At 43.1% G+C, this 23,367-nt stretch overlaps 1 protein-coding gene across 24 annotated transcripts in view; it reads right to left on the bottom strand.

Moving 5' to 3' along the window:
* The window catches only part of MACF1 (microtubule actin crosslinking factor 1), a 342,706-nt gene that overhangs the window by 176,629 nt on the left and 142,710 nt on the right, over positions 1-23,367 (bottom strand). For all 24 annotated transcript variants that reach the window (XM_036835427.1, XM_036835461.1, XM_036835471.1 and 21 more), the window contains exon 5: positions 19,828-19,920. In XM_036835427.1, coding sequence (XP_036691322.1) covers positions 19,828-19,920 — 93 coding nt within the window. The remainder of the gene's footprint in view (positions 1-19,827; positions 19,921-23,367) is intronic.

Raw genomic sequence — 23,367 nt, 5'->3', positions numbered from 1 at the left:
TAGATTTGCTGAAGTGAAAAGGGATAGAATTTGAATAAGCAAAATGAAATGTGAGTATTTGGGCTCTTTACCCAAAAAAGAAATTCCAGTTAGTCAATTGATATTGTATCTCCACAATATCACAGTCAATATCTCTGATGGCATCTCCTGTCTGCCAATCACAGTATCTTTGTATATTGCATTGGAAACAGTTCAATGAACAGCTGTACTTCAGATTTTCCACATAGCTGTAATGAGACAGGGAAATATTTAGATCCCTCAGGGGAAGGAAAAATACCCTGTTCAGATTAGGGCCTTTCCTAGATTGTGAACTGGATGAGAAAAATGGGATTATCGTCACAATCATCTCAATAATTAAATTTGGCTTTCGTCCATCTTTTCATGTGATTGCACAGTGCTGTCCTTTGGGATATGCAGAAGCTTTTACCTTAATCTCCCAAATGTAGAATTCCACCTTCAGTGTCAGGGAGCTTTCTCCCTCATCTGGATGTATAAAAGGAACCATTTGGAGAGAGAGCACAGCCTCATTACCATCTCAGAGACTAAAACTCATCTACCTGAATTTTCTTTCAACGTACACTTCCCATGGCTTGATTAATTCCTTCTCTGAAGCATTATCTAGAAACTGAGCATGTTCCTAATAAGTCAGTAAGTTTTTATTGAACATCTCATCTGTGCTTCACACTGTGTCAGACACCATATGTTAGGACGAGGGAGAAGAACAACAACAAAAAAGTCAATCACCATGGGACTGACTCATTCTGTTGTTATTTCTTGAGCAACACCTATGTTCTAGGAGCTGTGTTCAAGTTCTTGGTATCTCAAGACAAAAGCACAACCTTGGGCCTCAAGCTCAAGCAATTTAGTAGGGGAGACAATATACCAATCAGAGAGATCAATGCTGTGACAGAGGTAAGCAAGTAACCCAAACCAGCAGTGCTGAGGAACTTTGCAGAGATGATAAGACAACATCTATGCTGAGTTTTAATATCTAAGTAGAGGGCTTCCCTGGTGGTGCAGTGGTTAAGAATCTGCCTGCTAATGCAGGGGACACGGGTTCGAGTCCTGGTCCGGGAAGATCCCACATGCCGCAAAGCAACTAAGCCCTTGCGCCACAACTACTGAGCCTGTGCTCTAGAGCCCACGAGCCACAGCTACTGAAGCCCATGCACCTAGAGCCTGTGATCCGCAACAAGAGAAGCCACCCCAATGAGAAGCCCACACACCACAATGAAGAGTAGTCCCTGCTCGCCGCAACTAGAGAAAGCCCACGGGCAGCAACAAAGACCCAACGCAGCCAAAATAATTAATTAATTAATTAAAAATAAAAAATAAAAATTTCAGCATATTAAAAAAAAAAAGACATGAAAGTTCACTGGGAATTGATATAGGAGAGAAGATTAGAGAGATTATGGAGGGGTTGGAATACCAGGCTGAGGATTTTGGACTTTGTGAGTCTACATAAGTCTCAGGTAATGAACTAGATGTAATGAGCTAACAGATACTTGATTCACATGTCCTGAAGTTTCTAGCTGACTTCATCCCACTACAGTGAAGGCATCAGACTTTGAAAACTTCCATTCAAGAAACAGGTGAGGGCACAATGCAATAATTCATTACAAATGCCTGGCTCGAAGGATCTCATGGCAGCTGTGTTTATTACCTACAGAAGAGTTAGGTAAAGATCAGGGGTGCTCCTTTCAATATTCAAGTTCAGAGTCATGGAGGTCTCTCTAGGGCAGGGGTCCCCAAGCCCCGGGCCGCAGACCAGTACCAGTCCACAGCTCGTTAGGAACGGGGCCACACAGCAGGAGGTGAGCGGATCACACACCATGATCAAGTAGGATTTATTCCAGGTATGCAAAGATGGTTCAACATCCATAAATCAGTCAATGTGATATAGCACACATTAACAAAAGGAAGAATAAAAATCGTATTATCATCTCAATAGATACAGAAAAAGCACTTGACAAAATTCAACAACCATTTATAAAAACTCTCAACAAAGCAGGTACAGAGGAAATGTATTTCATCGTAATAAAGGACAGAGCTAACATTATACTCAGTGATGAAAAGATGAAAGCCCTTTCTCTAAGATCAGGAACAAGACAAGAGTGCCCACTCTCGCCACTTTTATTCAGCATAACATTGGAAGTCCTGGCCAGAGCAATTAGGCAAGGAAAAGAAATAAAACGCATCCAAATTGGAAAGGAAGAAGTAAAACTGCCACTATTTGCAGATGACAGGATATTATATACAGAAAACCCTAAAGACTCCTAAAGATATCAAAAAACTATTGGAAAAAACAAATTCAATAAACTTGCAGGATACAAAATCAATATGCAAAAATCTGTTGTATTTTTATACACTAATAACAAACTATCAGAAAGAGAAATAAAGAAAACAATCCCATTTATAATTGCATCAAAAAGAATAAAACACCTAGGAATAAATTTAACCAAGCAGGTGAAAGACCTGTATATAGAAAACTATAAGACATTAATGAAAGAAATTTCAGACAGAAATAAATGAAAGGAAATTCTGTGCTCATGGACTGGAAGAATCATTACTGTTAAAATGTCCATACTACTCAAAGCAATCTACAGATTCAGTACAATCCCTATCAAAATTCCAATGGTAGTTTTCAAAGAAATAAAACAAATAACCCCAAAATTTGTATGGAACCACACACACACACACACACACACACACACACACACACACACACACACACTGATTAATCAAAGCAATCTTGAGAAAAGAACAAAGCCGGAGGCATCATGCTCCCTGATTTCCAACAACATTACAAAGCTGTAGTAATAAAACAGTATGGTATTTGACTTATGGAACTGAAGCGAAAACCCAAAAATAAACCCATGCATATGTGTTCAATTAATTTACAAAAAAGGAGCCAAAAACACACAATGGGGAAAGGACAGCCTCTTCCATAAATGGTGTTGGGAAAACTAGATGGCCACATGCAAAAGAATGAAACTCAACCACTGTTCTACACCATACCCAAAAATTAACTCAAAGTGGATTAAAGACTTGACCATAAGACCTAAAATCATAAAATTCCTGGAAGAAAACATAGGCAGCAAGCTCCTTGACACACATCTTGGCAATGATGTATTCAATCTGACACCAAAAGCAAAAGCAAAAATAAACAAGTGGGATTACATCATAGTAAAAAGCTTCCACAACAAAGGAAACCATCAACAAAATGAAAAAGCAACCCACTGAATGGGAGAAAATATTTGCTAATCATACATCTGATAAGAAGTTAAAATCCAAAATACAGAAAGAATTTATACAACTCAACAGCAAAAACACAAACAATCCAATTTAAAAATGGGGAGAAGATCTGAATAGACATTTTTCCAAAGAAGTCATACAGATGGCCAACAGGTACATCAAAAGATGCTCAACATCACTAATCATCAGGGGAATGCAAACCCAAGCCACAATGAGATACTGCCTCAAACCTATTAGAATGGCTCTTATCAAAAAAGACAAGAAATAACACATACTGGCAAGGATGTGGAGAAAAGCGAACCCTTGTGCACTGTTGGTAGGAATGTAAATTGGAGTAGCCACTCTGGAGAACAGTATGGAGGTTCCCCAAAAACTTAAAAATGGAACTACCATACAATCCAGCAATTCCACTTCTGGGTACTTATCCAAAGAAAATGAAAACACTAACTTGAAAAGATATATGCACCTTCACTGCAGCTTTGCTTCCAATAGCTAAGATATGGAAACAACTGAAGTATCCATCAATGGATGAATGGATAAAGGAATTGCGGCACATATACACAATGGAATATTATTCAGCCATTAAAAAGAATGAAATCCTGCCATTTGCGACAGCATGGCTGGATCTCGAGGGCATTACGCTAAATGAAATAAGTCAGACAGAGAAGTACAAATACTGTATGATCCTTCTTATGTATGGAATCTTTAAAAAAAAAACAACAAAAAGCTCATAGATTGAACAGAGAACAGATTGGTGGTTGCCATAGGTACATGTGGGGATAACATTTTTTAAAAAGACAATAATAATAATAAAAAAGATAATAAACTCATTACATGTTAATATAAATAACAATTTGACAAAAAATACATTTTCCAAAACAAAATAAATTAGTGAGAAGAGCAGCAAAAAACAAATCAAAACCCAGAAAAACAACTTTCCATTTGAAATGGAAAATATCAAATATACACAAAAAAGGCAGAATGGTATTATGAACTCCTATGTATCCATCACCCAGTTTCAACCATATCAACTCATAGCTAATCTTGTTTCATCTACACTCCACCCACTTCACCCCTCCCCTATTATTATGAAGCAAATCCCACACTATCATTTCCTCCAAAAACACTTCAGTATGTATCTCTAAAAGAACTCTTTTTTTTTTTTTTTAAACATAGCCACACCACCATTGTTACACCTGAAAAATAATGATTCTTTGGTAATATTTTTAATTAAGCAAAATTTTTTGAAAGGGACTTCTCTGGTGGCGCAGTGGTTAAGAATCCGCCTGCCAATGCAGGGGACACGGGTTTGAACCCTGGTCCGGGAAGATCCCACATGCCGGGGAGCAACTAAGCCCATGCACCACAACTACTGAGCCTGCACTCTAGAGCCCACAAGCCACAACTACTGAGCCCATGTGGCACAACTACTGAAGCCCGTGCACCTAGAACCTGTGCTCTGCAACAAGAGAAGCCATCGCAATGAGAAGCCCGCGCACCGCAACGAAGAGTAGCCCCCACTCGCTGCAACTAGAGAAAGCTCGCGTGCAGCAACGAAGACCCAACGCATCCAAAAATAAATAAATAATTTAAAAAAAATTTTTTTTTTTTTTAAAGAAAATTCCTTTCTTAAATGAAGCTCTAACTGTAACTTTAACTGCTATATTCCTCCAATAGTATCATCTGGTTAATTTTGCTTTCTTCTTGTAATATAAAGCCAATATTAGTAAAACTACTTTCCCTATAATTAAAGAGGAGAAATGGGAAAGGGATACTTACAACTGAAAAGGCTCAGCCCAGAAAATAATATATCAACTGATTTCTTTCTCATCATTTCTAGCCCCAGTGTTATCTGACTATTCATCCGAAATCTAAGGATTTGTGTCAAGGGCAATGGTATACAGCCAATTCTCCATCAACAGAATCCACTAACAACTGGCAGTGGAGCCAAGACAGAGAAAAGAAAGGGATTTTCAACAATTTTCCTTGTTCCATTAAGCCAGGTATTATGGCTATTGATGGCAGCTGGGAGTAGGGAGTCCTCCTGAGAGATGGAATGGACCAGCAAAGGCCTTTGTCTGACATCAAAGTACAACTGCTGTTAACTCGTTTCCATCCGGCTCCAAATCCGAGTCTACTTATTCTGAAAACCATTTTTGTCCCCTGGCCCCTGTCATCCTGTTTCTCTTGTTAACTGTTTCCTGTCAAGAGAAGAATCAACTCTACCAGGTGAACAGAAAAGCAGACCATTTGTCTTCTACTACCTAAACCCGGCACTCAGCAAGCATCAGAGTCAGTTCCCATTTCTCTCTATCTTGAAAAGAAACAAACCCACTGCCAAGTTCTGTGCAGCCAGAGCCTGGCCCCACTCCCATCACCATACCCTGGAGTGATCAACGGGAGAGACAACGCGGCCTGAGTTATGCCAAGGACAGATACCACTCTGAAGCTCGAACTGTTTCTGCGAAGGGTTACTACACTGACACGTTAAAGACAAAACAAAATGAGCACCAACAAACAAACAAAAAAATCAACCCTGTTGAAGCGCCTGCTGCCCCTCTCCACGAAGGAGTTGGTGTGTGACCAGCAGCAGCCGCTCTTCTGACCCTCGTGTCCTCCCAGGGCTCTCACTCCAGTCAGACGTTCCTGCCTTGAGGTTCAATCCACATTTCACAGGAGGTCTGCAATGTCACAACACGACAACACGCTGCCCTGTCTCTCGGGGCTGCCGCTGGCCCCAGGCCGTGTGAACAGGCTGCCGGGGAGGGGGCAGCTCCCTGAAGACAATGCCTTCAGAGACCAGAGAGGGTTTGAGGCCCCTGTGACCTTAAGGACTTTCATCCTGAAGGGATTTCACACTTATCTTGAGAAATCACTTCTTATCTGTCATACAGAATGGTCAGTCTGTGGTCCCTGCATCACCTGACGGACACAGAGCCTCAGAGATGTGTCAGCCTTCTGAGCTGACTCCGGGCCACCTAGTTTTTCTGCCTGGGCCAGAACTGAGTAGTCTGGCTGTGTCTGCTCTCAAGGGGTAGCTGGGACAGGATGTAGAGCCTGGCTGCCCACAAAACGCCACACACCAGTATGCTTCTCATACTGAACAGCCCAAGAATCACACTGCTGTTGCTTCCGTTAAACTACAGATCACAGTCTACTCCCACCAATCTTTTCTTGGAGACTCCTCACAGAGTTGTGCAGAACCTTCCCGCTCCAGGGTGGAGATCCCACACCAAAAGCACCACAGTCACTTATGGGCCATTATCTAGAACTGATTTCCACTAGGAGTCCCTTCACATTTTATACTCCAAACTTTCTGAAAATCTCACACCGAATTATGAGCATGTATCCTAAATCATCGTGATGCCTCCACGGCTTCAACTTTAACCCCAGGAATATCAAAGGAGCAGTCAGTTCAGCAGTTGGTTCTGCCACAATTATGCTACATCTGTTCTGTACAAAGATAAAAGCTGACTTTGGCATTCCCTCTTATCCGATGAACCTCAAATACACCCCACCCCCCGCAGCCTCACTGCCTCCCTCCCTTCCCACTTTAACACACACACACACACACGCACCCACACATTTTTATATGGAAAAGCCCAACTTTGACATTCCCTCTTATCCGATGAACCTCAAATACACCCCATCCCCCAGCAGCCTCACTGCCTCCCTTCCCACTTTAACACATACATACACGCACGCACACACATTTTTATATGGAAAAGCCCAAGGATGCCTCCTGCCCAACCGCATAATAAATATTTTTCAATGGCCATCTTTTCCTCCAACTGTTTGGAGTCTCCAAACTCTATAATAACAAAGGGCACTGAAATGGGCCTATCCATGGGGGAAATTCATCACCCAAAAGGTCATTTTAAGCACAGATCAGCTTAAAATTTACGTCTCTCCTCAGCCTCATACTGTTGATGACTAGCAGGGCACCTGTAGGTGGGCCACACTGTCTGCTCTGCAGACATCAGGGCAGCTGCCCACAGCCTAGCAAGGAAAATGCCATGCTCCATCTTCCACCTCTTGCCGCTCTGGGAGCCTAAGTTTTTATTTCTTCTGCTGCAGAGACTGACATGCCAATAAAAGTTCTTCAGTCATTGATGAATTATAACTTTAGTCACCTACACAATCACACTCCTATGTGACAGACCAGACCCTGTGCCACCCAGGGTCTTGCTGAGTCTCCTTCCCTCTCAGTGTTCAGAGCTCTTGAATTCTCACTTGCTCCTTGACCCCTAAAAACATTCACAGCACCCACCACCTAAAACTACCACCACCTCCACTTACGTCTGAATATATATCTCACAAACAGAAACATGTTAGAGCCATAAACAAGTCCAATCAGAAAACAAACTGTTTCTAGCCTTGAACCTTCAAACTGCCCTAACTCCCTCTCTACCCCCTCCCCCCAGCTCTGGACTAATCTCCAGATAAATCCATGCCCCTCTCCTCTAATGCTGGAATTAGGAACCAAAGGAGGACTAGCCTCTCCACCTAAACACATGTTGAATGGGTGTTGTCGTTAGCAGTGTCCCCAAGGGGGGAATTACAGCAGCTCCAATAAGAACATCATTCTCCAGGGGAGAAGAACAATCACACCCAAGTCAGTGCCTCACCCCTCACCCCTTCCACACTCATTTTGGAGTCAGCTAGGCCTCCCCATCACCTCCGTGCCATACCACAACTTCCTACAGCAGGGACGTTGATAAACAGACCTGCTGAGAGTTAAGTATTACCTAGCACTGCACCTGGAGAGATAACCCCACCAGATAGCTTGAGCTATTACGTGGCATGGTTACCCAGAGTCAGGGATTCCCCAGAGACAACAAGACAGTTTCAAGCATCAAGGGGCAGACCTGAAATAGACTTTGCTTGTCAAGCGCAGCAGTCGCTAACTACTAGTACTTGACTAACAGGTAAAGTTTGAGAAGCAGCACCAAGCTCCTCACTCCTCGCCACATTCCACTTTCGTAAGTTTGAGGCCAGTAATACAAACCACTGTTTGACTAACCCTTGAACATGCCCACCTACCTCCTCCAGACCCCCTAAGGGGGTGGGACTTGCCTCCAAAGAAAGGGTGCCATCCTCTTCTGAGAAGGACGTGGAGCTCTTTTCAGGCTCTGTACCTTTAGGCCGGATCCCTCGTAAGTGCAGCCCGTCGCTGCCATAGCCAGAGGAGGAGGGCAAGATGCTCACAGTCAGGCCACTGATGGATAAATCACTCTGAGAAGCAGGCAGTCTGGGAACCTGGGGGGGCACTCGACCCACATGGGCAGGCTCTGTGCAGCTCTGGCCTCTCGACTGGGCCAGGAGTGATGAAGGAGAACGTTCCACGATCCAGGAACCGGTCTGAGGGGCACTTAAAATACCCTTGGTTCCTCCCCCTACACTCCATCCCTCGGAAAGATGGTCTTGGTTTCCTGTGTCGGTGGGGCAGTCTGTCCTGGGGAAAGTGCCGCTCCCAGACCCAAGCTGAGTGTCTCCTTCCTCCACCGCAGCCCCTCCACGCAGAGGCAGCAGCACAGCCCTGCTGCTGCACGATGCTGTCCTCGGAAATTCCACCAGTTGGCTCACTGACTTTTCACAGTTCCTTTCTGCGGGGTTATCGAGCAGGTGAGCGATGACGGTCATCCCCTCTTCCAGGGAATCCCAGACCCCTCTGGCAACTGATGACTCATTCTCTAACAAAAGCTGAGCAGTCTGGATCTCCCCCTGGAATCGCTCCTTCACCTGCACGATCATCCCCTGATCTCCCACCCCTGAGCCGGGGGCCGAGTCCCCAGGCAGTAAAATGTCTGTGGGGGGTGGCTCTACCCCTCCCAGTCCTTCCTCCTTCTGGAGACTCACTGTGAACTTCGTCAGGGTTTCCGTCTCCTCGATGACTCCAGTTCCTTGCAAGGGTTCTTCCTCACGAGGGACCTCTGGAGTAGGGGTTTTCTTCCCCCTCCACTTCCTTTTGAACCGAACCCTTTTCTTAGGAGATATGGGAGTCTTCTCAGCAACAGCTATTGAATCTTTCGGCTCCTTAACGCAGCCCAGCGAATTTCCCATTGCTTTCCTCTCCTAATCTCAGCAAAAACGCAGCTAAGCCAGTCCTGGGATCCCAGAGAAATCCCAACCTTGGCTTCATCGGATTAGATGCACGTTTAAAAACATGCACTATGCCGGCGATCCCTCCAATTCTTCCTCCCTCCCTCCCCGCCTCTCTCTGTCTCTTCCAGCCGCTGCCGATTCAGACAGCCATCTTACAGGCTCAGAGCTGCAACAAGACAAATTCAAAGCATCTCACTGCAGTTCAGAAATCACTTGACCTAAAAGCAGACAGAAACCGGATTGGCTACAGCTTCCTCTCTCCAAATATGAGGTAATTGGAGCACTGCCTTCAGAAACACAAACAGAAAGCAAAAAGGAGCTAGAAACCAGGGGAGGGGAGGAATTAGGGAGCGCAGGAAGGAGGGAGGGAATGTAAGAGTAAATGGAAAAGGGAGGGGGAAAGAAAAGAGGCCCTGGGAGAAGGTAACGTGAAGGAAGGAGGAGGAGAAAGAGGGGAAAAGCAAGCCAGCGGCTGGTACCAACCAGGAAGGGAAGGGCCAAGAGGAACCAGGGCCGGGGACTATGGCCCCCAAACTGTGAAGTGAAACAGATTTCAATTGCTGCACCAAGAATGTCCAAAAGAAAATATCAAGCAGGATTAACATACTCTCGATTTTTTCAGGTCAGAAACAATAAAATTATAACCAGAAGAGAGACCAGAGAGTAATCCTCATAGTTACAAAAAGAAACACAAGCTTTAAAGATCTAGTCTCCTGTAGCATTTATTTCCCTACTTTTGAGAGAGAGAGAGAGAGAGAGAGAGAGAGAGAGACATCTGTTAATTCTGCTGGCCAATGACACACAGAGGAAAAACCCGGAAATCGGCTTTGAGTACAGTGTATGGATGCTCGGTAAAAAGGATACCACTTCCATATACAACAGAGAAGCAGCGTTTCTGCTGAACAATACTTGACACGAATGTCCAACAGTAATTACTGCTGCTACTGACAGCTAACACGTTTTTAGCATTTGTCATGTGCCACGCCCCATGCTAAGCTATAGATTGTCTCATTTAATTCCCACAGTAACCAAATGAAGTTAAAACTATTATTTTACACTTTACAGATAAAGAAACTGAGGTTCAAGAAAGTGGATTCCTTTGCTCAAGGCTACACAAAGTGGCAAAGCCAGAACATGAACCCCTGTTTAAGACTTTGAACTTCAAACCCTTGTTACACTGCCTTCTACCTTCAGCAGGGATGGAAGTCTGTACTCAGTAAAGTAAAACAGGAAGATACTCCACTGTTTTGAACTGGCAACTAGACTCACATGGACCAGGGCTGAAACAAAAAGATAACTCTTGCTCTTTGGGAGTAAGAGAGGAAGTCACTAAAATGAGGCCCAGATGGTTTTTACTCAAATTGCAGTAGGGCAGGAAGTCTGAATTAAAGGTCTAAAAAGTTGGTGGGACCTCCCTGGTGGCGCAGTGGATAAGACTCCGTGCTCCCAATGCAGGGGGCCCGGGTTCGATCCCTGGTCAGGGAATTAGATCCTATATGCATGCCGCAACTAAGGGTTCTCATGCCATAACTAAGGAGCCCGTGAGCCACAACTAAGACCTGGTGCAACCAAATAAATTAATTAATTAAATAAATATTTTAAAAAATAATTACAGGAATTACTTTAAAGCTCATCTTTAAAAAAAAAAAAAGTTGGATTCAAAAACCACCCTGTTGTGCCAGTGGGATTTGCCCACCACAGTTTTTTTAGTATAGCGTGTGACAGATGAGATAACAGCACAATCCAAAGGGCTCCAAATGGAGTGGAAGGACAGAGCTTATATGTGTTTCCTCCTGGTCAAATCTATTTATTCTATTCCGAAAGGATCCAGACCACACTGCAGAGAGAAACAGTCGGCCTGGCTCTACGTAAGCCTACCCAGCTCTCCTGGAGACCTGAAAAGTGCCCGCCACAAAAGGAAAGCAATAAGAGCCCCTAAGCAACAGTTTCCACAGCACTTCTGAGACCCTACTGATGCCCTACCTGCCTCACCATTGCAGGAGGTGTTCCTTCTCCCCTAAGCCTTTACAAAGGCTGACTGCGAAGCTGTAGCACCATCTGATGGCCATTGTAAACCACAGCAAGAAACAAGACAAGGAGGTTAGCATGAGAGAGAAACTCAGTCAGACTCCAGAAAAATCACTTAATCAGCAAAAAACCTGACGTTAGAGTATAATTCTCCAGGCAGGCACCAGGCCTCTACTCCTTCAACGAAGAGCGCTGGAACTATGGAACTTCTCAGACGTACACCCCAAGGCTCAAGCTTGAATTTTGCCCATGAAATACAAGCAAACTGAATTCCTGAAAACGATCAACTCAGGGGCAAGAGAGACAGCCTCTGGATATGACTGCTGCTGCTGCAGTTTTCTCTGACAGATGGGCCTGACAGAGCTGAGCATACTTCTAGGAGCCTTTTCTTTCTTAAACTTCTGCATATGTTGGGCAAATCAGGCTTTCATTTCCTTCTGCTCCAGAGGAAAATTGGTCTAGGAAAAGAGCAGAGAGTTCAGCAAGGTAGACCTAGGTTCAAATTCCCAGTTCTGTTAACTTAGTAGCTAAGTAACTATCTTGCTAAGTGATTCAGTCTCCTTACCTCTAAAACATGGATACTACCACTTACTTAATGGGGTTGTAGAGAGGGTTCATGGGATGGTGTCTTTAAAGTGCTTGGCTCCCTGCCTGGTCTACAGTAAATCCCTTTTCTCCTCATTTACTACTGGAGCTAAGAGGTATGAGGCACTCCACCACCACCAGGGTCCTAATACACTCTTTTTCTTGATTAGGCTCTAAGGAAAGTAGCTATGTTCTAACGTCCAAAGTTCAGGTGCTTGTTTTTCTCCATAGGGGCGCTGCTTCCCCTAGTTCACTGAGTAAGTTAACTCTGATCACAAGGACTTTCCCCTGGACCTTCTTCTCATCTAGCCTGAACTCTCTCAACACATGGCCAGCTGCCTTCTGGGAGAGCAGGTTTCTAGTGCCCACATATTTTTCACATCTTCTCCTTTGGCTTTTTCTAGTTAACTGTTTACTGCCCATAGGTCTCCCACAGAGACAGCGGGCATGAAAAACTCCAGAGCAAAAAAGCTCATTCATTTACTCCACAAGCATGAATGATGTCTCATCTACATGCCAAGCACTAAGTGTCATAAAGTACACACAAATGCAAACCCAACTAAGACCACTCTTGACCTAAACTCCCAGACTTTTTAAATTTCAGAGTGCTATACATACACTAGTATTTAATAAACATTTGAAAGTTGGAAAGCTAATTTTGTCAGATTCTGATTTTTAAAGAACTTATCTTCCAGAAAAATCATAAATCCTAACATGTACCTTAAAACAGGCTTGGACAAAATCAAGAGATAAGAAATCCTATTATTATTATCTGGATGTATAACCTAAAAAAGTCAGTTGGTCTCTGGGTTTCAGTTTGCTCATCTGAACAATGGGCACAGGAAAACAGACACCACAGTCTATTTATCTGGTCTACCTACACCACAGTTTCGAGGAGACCAATTTCATACAATATCTATTCATTTAACAAATACTTATTGAGTGAAACAAATAACCACGTTAGACAGCAGTATATGTCACACAACCCTGTAAGTCATACTGGCCTTCTGAGAGTGACTGAAAAAACGAAAAGTATTCTGAAAAAAAAAAAAAAAAAACCATATATAAAAGCAAATATAAAATATTAACATCTGTTTAATTTTGAAGGTGACTACACACATGAAGATCTGTTATATACTTTTCTGTACTTCTCTGGGTAATTAAAAATTTCATAATTAAAAACTCAAATCGGGACTTCCCTGGTGGTGCAGTGGTTAAGAATCCGCCTGCCAATGCAGGGGACTTGGCTTCGAGCCCTGGTCCGGGAAGATCCCACATGCCATGGAGCAACTAAGCCCGTGCACCACAACTACTGAGCCTGCGCTCTAGAGCCCACGTGCCACAACTACTGAGCCTGCATGCCGCAACTACTGAAGCCCGCGCACCTAGAGCCCACGCTCTGCAACGAGAAGCCACCGCAATGAAAAGCCAGCGCATGGCAACAAAGAGTAGCCCCCGCTCGCGGCAACTAGAGAAAACCCGCGCGCAGCAACAAAGACCCAACACAACCAAAAAAATAAAAAATAGGGGCTTCCCTGGTGGCGCAGTGGTTGGGAGTCTGCCTGCCGATGCGGGGGACACGGGTTCGAGCCCTGGTCTGGGAAGATCCCACATGCCGCGGAGCAGCTGGGCCCATGAGCCACAATTACTGAGCCTGCGCGTCTGGAGCCTGTGCTCCGCAACAAGAGAGGCCGCGATAGTGAGAGGCCCGCGCACCGCGATGAAGGGTGGCCCCCACTTGCCGCAACTAGAGAGAGCCCTCGCACAGAAACGAAGACCCAACACAGCCAAAAATAAATAATAAATAAAAATAAATAAATAATTTAAAAAAAGACACTTGTGGTTTAAAAAATAATAATAATAATAAACATAAAAAATAAAATCCTTTAAAAAAAAGAAAAAGAATACATTCTCCTGCAAACTAAAACTACAAGCGGATACCATTTCACACCCACTATGATGGCTATAATCTAAAAGACAAACAATTACAAGGATATGGAGAAACAGGAACTCTCACAATTGAGCTAGTGGGAATATAAAATGGTTCAGCCACTTTGGAAAACAGTTTGGCAGTTTCTTAAAAAGTTATATATAAACCTACCCTATAACCCAGCAATTCCACCCACAGGTATATACCCAAGAGAAATGAAAACATACATCCACACAAATATTCAAATCAACGTTATTTATAATAGCCAAAAAATGAAAACAACCCAAATGTCCATCAACTGCTGAATAAACAAAATATATGGTACATCCATACAACAGAATACTCCTCAGCAATAAAGGAATTAAGTACTGATACATGCTACAACATAGATGAACCTCAAGAATATTATGTTAAGTGGAAGAAGCTAGACACAAAAGAGCACATACTGTAACATTCCATTTAAATGAAATGTCTGGAATAGGCAAATCTGTAGAAACAAAAAACAGATTAGTGGTTGCCTGAGGCTGGGGATGGGAATGGAGAATAACTATAAATAGACAAGAAGGACCTTAGTGGGATGATGAAAATGTTCTAAAATTGGATTATGGTGATGGTTATACAACTCATAAAAATCAGTGAATTACACAATGAAAATGGGTCAATTTTAAGGTACATAAATTATACCTCAATAAAGTTGTTTTTAAAAAAGAATGTATTTTCTTAAACAAACAATAGAATGATAACCAAAAGATGTTTTAAAACAATCAGCTAACTATATGGAAAGGGAAGAAACAGGATGGAGGGGGCAGAGATGAGAGCTAGACTTCACTGAGCACACCTTGTGTTCACTTTTTAAAATTTCCCTTTGGAACAGTGTATATGGTCTATAAAATATAAAATAAAATTGAAAGGGAAAAAAACAATCCCTAAAAACTGAAGGAATATAAAAACAAATGAACCTAATTGTGTATTGAATTAATGGCTTAACAACACAGAGAGAAGTTACTTCAAATGACTATAAAACAAAATTATTTGTATGTCCTTAGGAGATAAACACTAAGGACAAAAAGAACTGCAAAGAAATCACAAACTTTTCAGTAATCGTGTTGTTAATAATAACACTGTCATTGTTATTTTGATTCAAATATATTACGTACAATATATATGATTTTATATGCTATAATATATATAATTTTATGTATACGTGCATCCGTGTGCTTGTGTGTGTATGAAAAAGGGAAAAAGTAATGTGTTACTTAGATAGCATCAAGATTTTCAGCATAAGAAAAAAAGGATACAAACATAAAGTCAAAGAAGTTGAATAAAACTCTGTAACTCTGTTTGAATTAGAAACATCATTATAAATTCTTGGCTTTTTTAAAAGAGAAAAATACAAGTGTTAGCTAGCTCTGTCCACAGAAAACACCTAGAGACAGTGACGAACCCGGTAGCACTCAGATTGCTGTCAACAAAGAATTTCAGTTCCTTGGAGAAATTGCTAATCCCAGGCCTGAAACAGGAAATATACAAAAAATACCTCGAACAGCTCTTCACGCAAGAAATAAAAGACATTATCAAAGACTATGGGGATCATGACAAAGGACTCAGAGTCAACTTGAAAAAAGTCATTGGCCAAAGATGGAGCTGAGTATTAGGAAAAATGACAGCTGTATTTGATTAGAACACATTTAAGTCTGTTAAAAATCCATGAGTCACACTGATACTAAGGGAAAATAAATATCAACAAAGAAATTTTCATTGGTCTTTGGAGAAACTTAGAGAACCAACTAATTATTCTGAAAACTGGTAAAACAGAGGGAAAGATGAAAGCATTTATCTTGGTATCTTGCCTTTCCTATAGAAGCTATCTCTCAGGGTAATGGATAAGGTAAAATTCTACTTTACATAAGAATTACAGAATTTTGAGTATCACCATTTTGCAACTTCTAATGAAATAATGGAACTAGCAATGACAAACAGTAGCTGCTAAACTTTTAGGTGAAGAGCTAACAGTGAGTGGATCTACAATGGATGGATCAGGCTGATAACATCTGAACCCACTAATCAAGCTTAACATCACGAAAAGACAGACAACAGACATTATGTGCCTTCTGATGTGTAGCAATAAAAGTATACAACTCGGGACTTCCCTGGTGGTGCAAGGTTAAGAATCCGTCTGCCAATGCAGGGGACACAGGTTCAATCCCTGGTCCGGGAAGATTCCACATGCCACAGAGCAACTAAGCTCGTGCGCCACAACTACTGAGCCTGAGCTCTAGAGCCCGTGAGCCACAACTACTGAACCCATGTGCTGCAACTACTGAAGCCCACGCTCTCTAGGGCCCGTGTGCCACAACTACTGTGACCGCTTGCTGCAGCTACTGAAGCCCATGCGCCTAGAGCCCATGCTCCGCAACAAGAGAAGCCACGGCAATAAGAAGCCCACACACCGCAACGAAGAGTAGCCCCCGCACAAAAATGAAGACCCAACAGAGCCAAAAAAAAAAAAAAAAAAAAGTATACAACTCAACATCACCATCCTTGCCCGCTCCCCCCCACAAAAAAGGGAACCTGAGTATGATCCAGCCTCAGGTCTAAAACACCAGTTTACAGGCAATACAAAAGAGGGATGGAGGATGCTGTTAGAAAACATCTCAGAGATGTCACCAGCATCTTTACATAAATTGCATAGGACAAAAGACCTGATTTATTCAACAAACCAAAAGGGGAGAAAAAGAGGAGGGGAAAATTTAATACATGTGTGGACTTTGTTTGGATTCTGATTCAAACAAGTCTTTTTTTTTTTTTTAATAAGTTTGTTTATTTATTTACTTTTAGCTGTGTTGGGTCTTCGTTTCTGTGCGAGGGCTTTCTGTAGTTGCGGCGAGCGGGGGCCACTCTTCATTGTGGTGCGCGGGCCTCTCACTATCGTGGCCTCTCTTGTTGCAGAGCACAGGCTCCAGACGCGCAGGCTCAGTAGTTGTGGCTCACGGGCCCAGCTGCTCCACGGCATGTGGGATCTTCTCAGACCAGGGCTCGAACCCGTGTCCCCTGCATTGGCAGGCAGATTCTCAACCACTGCGCCACCAGGGAAGCCCACAAGCCATTTTTTTAAATGAGATAATTGGGGAAATCTGAACAATGCTCAGATATTCAATGATGTTAAGAAATTACTGATTTTTACAGTGTTATAACACTGTGGTTTGCTTAAATGAAGAGTCTTTCAGAGATACACACTGAAATATTTACAGATGAAATATGATGTCTGGGACTCCTTTCAAAATAACCTATTGGGGGCTTCCCTGGTGGCGCAGTGGTTGAGAATCTGCCTGCTAATGCAGGGGACACGGGTTCGAGCCCTGGTCTGGGAAGATTCCACATGCCGCAGAGCAACTAAGCCCGTGAGCGACAACTACTGAGCCTGCGCGTCTGGAGCCTGTGCTCCGCAACAAGAGAGGCCGTGATAGTGAGAGGCCCGCGCACCGTGATGAAGAGTGGCCCCCGCTTGCCGCAACTAGAGAAAGCCCTCACACAGAAACGAAGACCCAACACAGCCAAAAAAAAAAAAAAAAATCTTCCTAAAATCAAGTGGAGGAAAACAAGCATTTTATAAAAAAAAAAAAACCTACTGGGGGGTGTGAGTGGATCAGGATATAGACAAAATAACACTGGCCATGAGTTAGTAACTGTAGGGCTAGGTGATGGGTACATGCTGGTTCTATACTATTTTCTCTGCTTTTATATATGTTTGAAATTTTTCATAACAAATTTTTAAAGAGAGAGTAAGAGAGAACATTTTCCTGATGGAGTGTTCAGTTAAGGAACATAACCACCATCTCCTCTGTCCCAGGAAAATTTTCATTAGCCAGTTCAATTTTCATTCCTTGGCCCCTGAATTTCCCTTTTGTTGAATTTAGTTGCAGTCAGGAGAAACAAAGACCCAGTGGACAGCTTCCTCTTACCTCACACCTATGAGGAATAACATTGGTCTTTCAAAGTGAAAGCAGGTTTGTGGTGAAATACAAACAACCAACAAAGTTTCTCTAAAAAACCCCTCTTTTCGTAAGGGTGCCAAGAGGGTAACTCTATGAAAGCTCAGCAAAGTTCTCGTTCCCACCCTGCCAAGGCACACTGCCAAGTTCATGTTCCTGGTTATCCCTATATCCGAAGCATGCCTGAGGACATTCTGTGGTTCCACAAAAACACACGTTACCTCCACACTTTCCTAAGCCTACTTATGCTGCAGATTGCCAGCACTGGTTCCAAACCAGAGCCCCAAGAAATAAACCCTGAGCTCTCAGAATTTCTCAGATTCTCAGGAATTCTGGGACACCTGCTGTTCTGAGTTCACCCAGCAGGTGGCGCTGAATCCCCAACTGGGACATCACAGCAGCCACAGCCCTGGGAGTCACTGCCTTGAGATATTTATAGTATAGCCTTTTCCTACCTGCTCAAGAAGTGCTCCCCTAGGACTTCCCTGGTGGCGCAGTGGTAAAGAATCTGCCTGCCAATGCAGGGGACATGGGTTCGAGCCCTGGTCCGGGAAGATCCCACATGCCACAGAGCAACTAAAAGCCCGCGCCACAAATACTGAGCCCACGCCCACACACCACAACTACTGAAGTCCATGCACCACAACTATTGAAGTCCATGCCTAGAGCCCGTGCTCCACAAGAGAAGCCACCGCAATGAGAAGCCCACGCACCATAACCAAGAGTAGCAAGAGTAGCCCCGCTCGCCATACTAGAGAAAGCCTGCGCGCAGCAACAAAGACCTAACGCAGCCAAAAATAAATTAATTAAAAAAAAAAAGAAGTGCTCCCTGTAATCGATCAGCCTTGTGTACAGCTGTTGGGTATAGGAGAACTGTCTGAGAAATAGTTTTGTTTAGTTGAGCTAACGTGATTCAAGATAGTCTTCTTATAAAAATAGGGCTGTGATTTTCCAATAGCAATCCAGACTTGAAAAGGATTTACCTTCTTAGGGGGGACCAACAGGAAGGCTGTGTGACCATGTGAACACTACCAACATGCCACTGTTCTTGGGTGTGATGGATGCTACAAGGTTGTGATTACAAACACATATACAAACCCAGAGACCAAGGTGCTTGCTATGAACTGAATGTTTGTGTCCCCTCGAAATTCATATATTGAAGCCCTAACCCTGATATGATGGTATTTGGAGGTGGGGCCTTTGGCAGGTAATTAGGTTTAGATGAGGTCATGGGAGTGGAGCCCTCATAATGGGATTGATGCCCTTATAAAAAGATGAAGGGACACAAGATCTTCTCTGGATGCATGCCCCAAGGAAAGGTCATGCAAGGGCATAACTAGGAAAAGGGCCCTCACCAAGGAGCCAACCATGCTAGCACTCTGATCTTAGACTTCCAGCCTCCAGAAATGTGAGAAATGAATGTCTGTTGTTTAAGCCATCCAGCTTATGGTGTTTCATTATAACAGCCCGAACTGACTAAGACAGTGCTACAATTAACTAGGCTTGTTTAAGATCATTAGAGATGAGGAAAAGTCTACAACAAAGCAGGACTATAAGGCTTTGCTCCATCCTTCTAGAGCATCAAATCCAACATCTCTCCCCACCCCTCACATTCTGAGTTCCTGAAGAGCCAGTTTTGACTCAGCTGAGCAGACTTTTAATAACCAGACTGCCAATGAAAGGGCCAAAGCACAAACAAGTGAAAAGTCCCATTTCATCATGCAAATGATGAGGAAGTTCTGGGTTTACACTGCAAGAGCTTTGTCTCCAGGCCACCCTAATCTTCCTTTCCAACTCCCACTCTCACCCTCATTCACTGCCAAATACAGAGAAGCAAGCCTCAGTGTGCCCTTGGAAGGCAGAGCAACCTCTAACTCTTCCTAGGCCATGTCCAAACCAAGCAACCAGGACCCCCATCTTCATAGACCCTACCTGGAAGTGCAAAATAATGGTCCAGATCAGGCCCAGGGTCAGCTTGGGGTTGCCATCTGTGATGTCATCGTTGCGAATATTCACTAGTTTCACCTGAAGAAGAAACAAAAGCTGGTCTCAGAGCTCTGTGACATTTTTGTTTTGATTTCATTTTTATAGATTTTCATTATTTATATGCAGTTAAATTGGTTTTTTTGGTGTACAGTTCTGAGTTTTCACACATGTACAGACTTGTGTAACTACCACCACAATCAGGATAACAGAACAGGTATGTCAACACGAAAGGTGATCTCGAGCTGCCCCTTTGTGGTCAAACCCTGCCCGCACCCCTAAATCCTGGCAACCACTGATCTGTTCCCAATTTTGCTTTTTCCAGAATGTCATATAAATGGAATCACACAGTATGTAATCTTTTGATAATAGCTTTTTTTCACTCTGCATAATGTCCATGAGATCCCCATCCAAGGTGCTGCATGTAACAACAGTTTGCTCCTTTTCGTTGTGGAGGAGTATTCCATTATACCGATATACTACACTGTAATTATCCACTCATCTATTGAAGGACATTTGCGTTGTTTCCCGTTTGGGGCAATTATGAATAAAGCTCTGATACTCATGTACAGTTTTTTGTGCGAGCACATGTTTTCATTTCTCTAGGGTAAATTCCTAGGAGTGGGATTGCTGGGTCATATGGTATATGTTTAGCTTTATAAGAAACTGCCAAACTGTTGGGTTGGCCAAAAGGTTCATTCGGTTTTTTCCGTAAGATGGCTCTAGTAGCACTTAGTTGTCTTTAACTTCATTCAAAACAATTTTGTTAGATTGTATTGTGACAGCTGTCATATCAGTGCGCATTTAAAAAAAGACTTATCAAAATTGGTGAATTTTTGTGTAACCATTTTAATGTTGAAGATAGAAGAAAAAAAGCAACATTTTGGCATATTATGCTTTATTATTTCAAGAAAGGTAAAAATGCAACTGAAACGCAAAAACACATTTGTGCAGTGTATGGAGAAGGTGCTGTGACTGATCGAATGTGTCAAAAGTGGTTTGCGACGGGGAGATTTCTCGCTGGACGATGCTCCACAGTCAGGTAGACCAGTTGAAGTTGACAGCGATCACATAGAGACATTAACTGAGACCAATCAACGTTATACCACGCGGGAGATAGCCGACATACTCAAAATACCCAAATCAAGCGTTGAAAATCATTTGCACCAGCCTGTTTATGTTCATCGCTTTGATGCTTGGGTTCCACATAAGTGAAAAAAACCTTCTTGACCGTATTTCCACATGTGATTCTCTACTTAAACGTAATGAAAACGTTCCATTTTTAAAACAAATTGTGGCAGGAGGTGAAAAGTGGATACTGTACAATAATGTGGAACGGAAGAGATCGTGGGGCAAGCGAAATGAACCACCACCAACCACACCAAAGGCTGGTCTTCATCCAAAGAAGGTGATGTTGTGTATACATGGTGGGATTGGAAGGGAGTCCTCTACCATGAGCTCCTTCTGGAAAACCAAACCATTAATTCCAACAAATACTGCTCTCAATTAGACCAAGTGAAAGCAACACTTGACAAAAAGCGTTCGGAATTAGTCAACAGAAAACTCATAATCTTCCATCAGGATAACGCCAAGACCATAAGTTTCTTTGATGACCAGGCAAAAACTGTTACAGCTTGGCTGGGAAGTTCTGACTCATCTACTGTACTCACCAGACATTGCACCTTCAGATTTCCATTTATTTAGGTCTTTACAAAATTCTCTTAATGGAAAAAATTTCAATTCCCTGGAAGACTGTAAAAGGCACCTGGAACAGTTCTTTGCTCAAAAAGATAAAATGTTTTGGGAAGATGGAATTACGAAGTTGCCTGAAAAATGGCAGAAAGTAGTGGAACAAAAGGGTGAATATATTTGTTCAATAAAGTTCTTGGTGAAAACGAAAAATGTGTCTGATTTTTACTTTAAAAGTGAAGGCACTTTTTGGCCAACCCAGTATCTTCCAGCGTGATTGTACCATTTTGCAATCCCACCAGCAAAGCAACCTTGCAAGCACATGCTATTATGAGTTGCTTTTTAATTAAGTCATCACAGCCCTGACTTTTTTCTTTTTCTTTCTTATTTCTTCAAGGTTGAGAGAGAGAGAGAGAGATCTGCCCCTTGTCCCTCACTGGTCTCTTGCCTGCTCCTGCCTATTTCCCCTCCTTTGTCGCAGACATCCCCACCTGCCCACACCTCCCATAGCATATGCTTTACTCCTAAAATCTCATTCTAGCAACACGATGTGCACAGACACACAGGCCCTTCCCCCACCAGGGTGACCAACCATCCCTGTGTGCTGGAAACTGAGGGGTTTCCTGGGACGTGGGCCTTTCAGTGCTGAAACCAAGAGTGTCCTAGGAAAACCAGCCTACTTCCACTTCCACCTCCACCCCTGCGAGTGTCTGTCGTACCCTCACGGAGGTCCTGACAACTGTGGCAAACCGTCCTGAAGCTGCCCTCCCTTTATCTCTTCAATTGAACTGAAATCTTCATGTACTAAAGAACCTAGTGATCTCAAACAGAAGCCTCACTTCTCCCTTACACTATTGTGACAGGTGCTGTAGACTGAATGCTTGTGTCCCTCCAAAATTCATATGTTAAATCCTAACACCCAATCTGAAGGTATATGGAGGTGGGACCTTCTGGGGGTGATTAGGTCTTGAGGGAATGGAATTAGTATCTTTATAAGAGAGACCCAGAAAGCTCCCTCGACCTTTCCATCATGTGAGGTCACAGCTAAAAGCCATCTCTGAACCAGGACCTCACCAGATACCAAATCTGCCTCGATCTTGGACTTCCCAGCGTTCAGAACTGTGAGAAATAAATTTCTGTTGTTTATAAGCCACCAGGGCTGTGATATTGTGTTACAGCAACCTGAATGACCAAGACACCTGGGCAAATTCTTTCCCTTGTCTGTAGCTCAGTTTCCTCTTCTGTATATTGGGAGTGGGACAACCTGCTTCTGGTCTGAGTGCAGGTTTTCTAATCACAAGCAGCCCACAGCTGGCAGGCTGGCAGTATCAGCCAAGTCCACGTTCCTCAGTCCCACCTCTGTCAGCTTTCCCCTTATTTTCTGAAGTCTACCTTCCTTGGCCAAGCCACCTTCCAACCTCTGCCAATCTGTTCCTTGGAGACTTCACACCTAACTCCTACCTTTCCTACCTCATCTTCTACCACCTTTCTTGGTAACTGTCACACTCATCTCGATGACCCAAGTATCACCCATCTGTACAACTCGTCTGCCTTCCCACTTCTTATGACTTTCATTTTCACTCTGCTTTGGACACCTGCACAGCTACAACCTCACCATAAGCAAGAACTGCTCTAGAGTTCTCTGCCCTTCTCTGTGTCCACTGTTAACCTCTCACATTTTTACTGTAGCCGAGTAACCAATCTCCTCTCCATCCTTATTTACATTTCTAGCTAATCAGTTCTCCTCAATTCACCTTTTGCCCATTAAGGTCCTCTCTGGTTTCCTGTAACTCTACATAC

Source organism: Balaenoptera musculus, chromosome 1, assembly GCF_009873245.2.
Source record: "Balaenoptera musculus isolate JJ_BM4_2016_0621 chromosome 1, mBalMus1.pri.v3, whole genome shotgun sequence".
NCBI lineage: Eukaryota > Metazoa > Chordata > Mammalia > Artiodactyla > Balaenopteridae > Balaenoptera > Balaenoptera musculus.
This window is presented reverse-complemented; position numbering and strand designations above follow the sequence as displayed.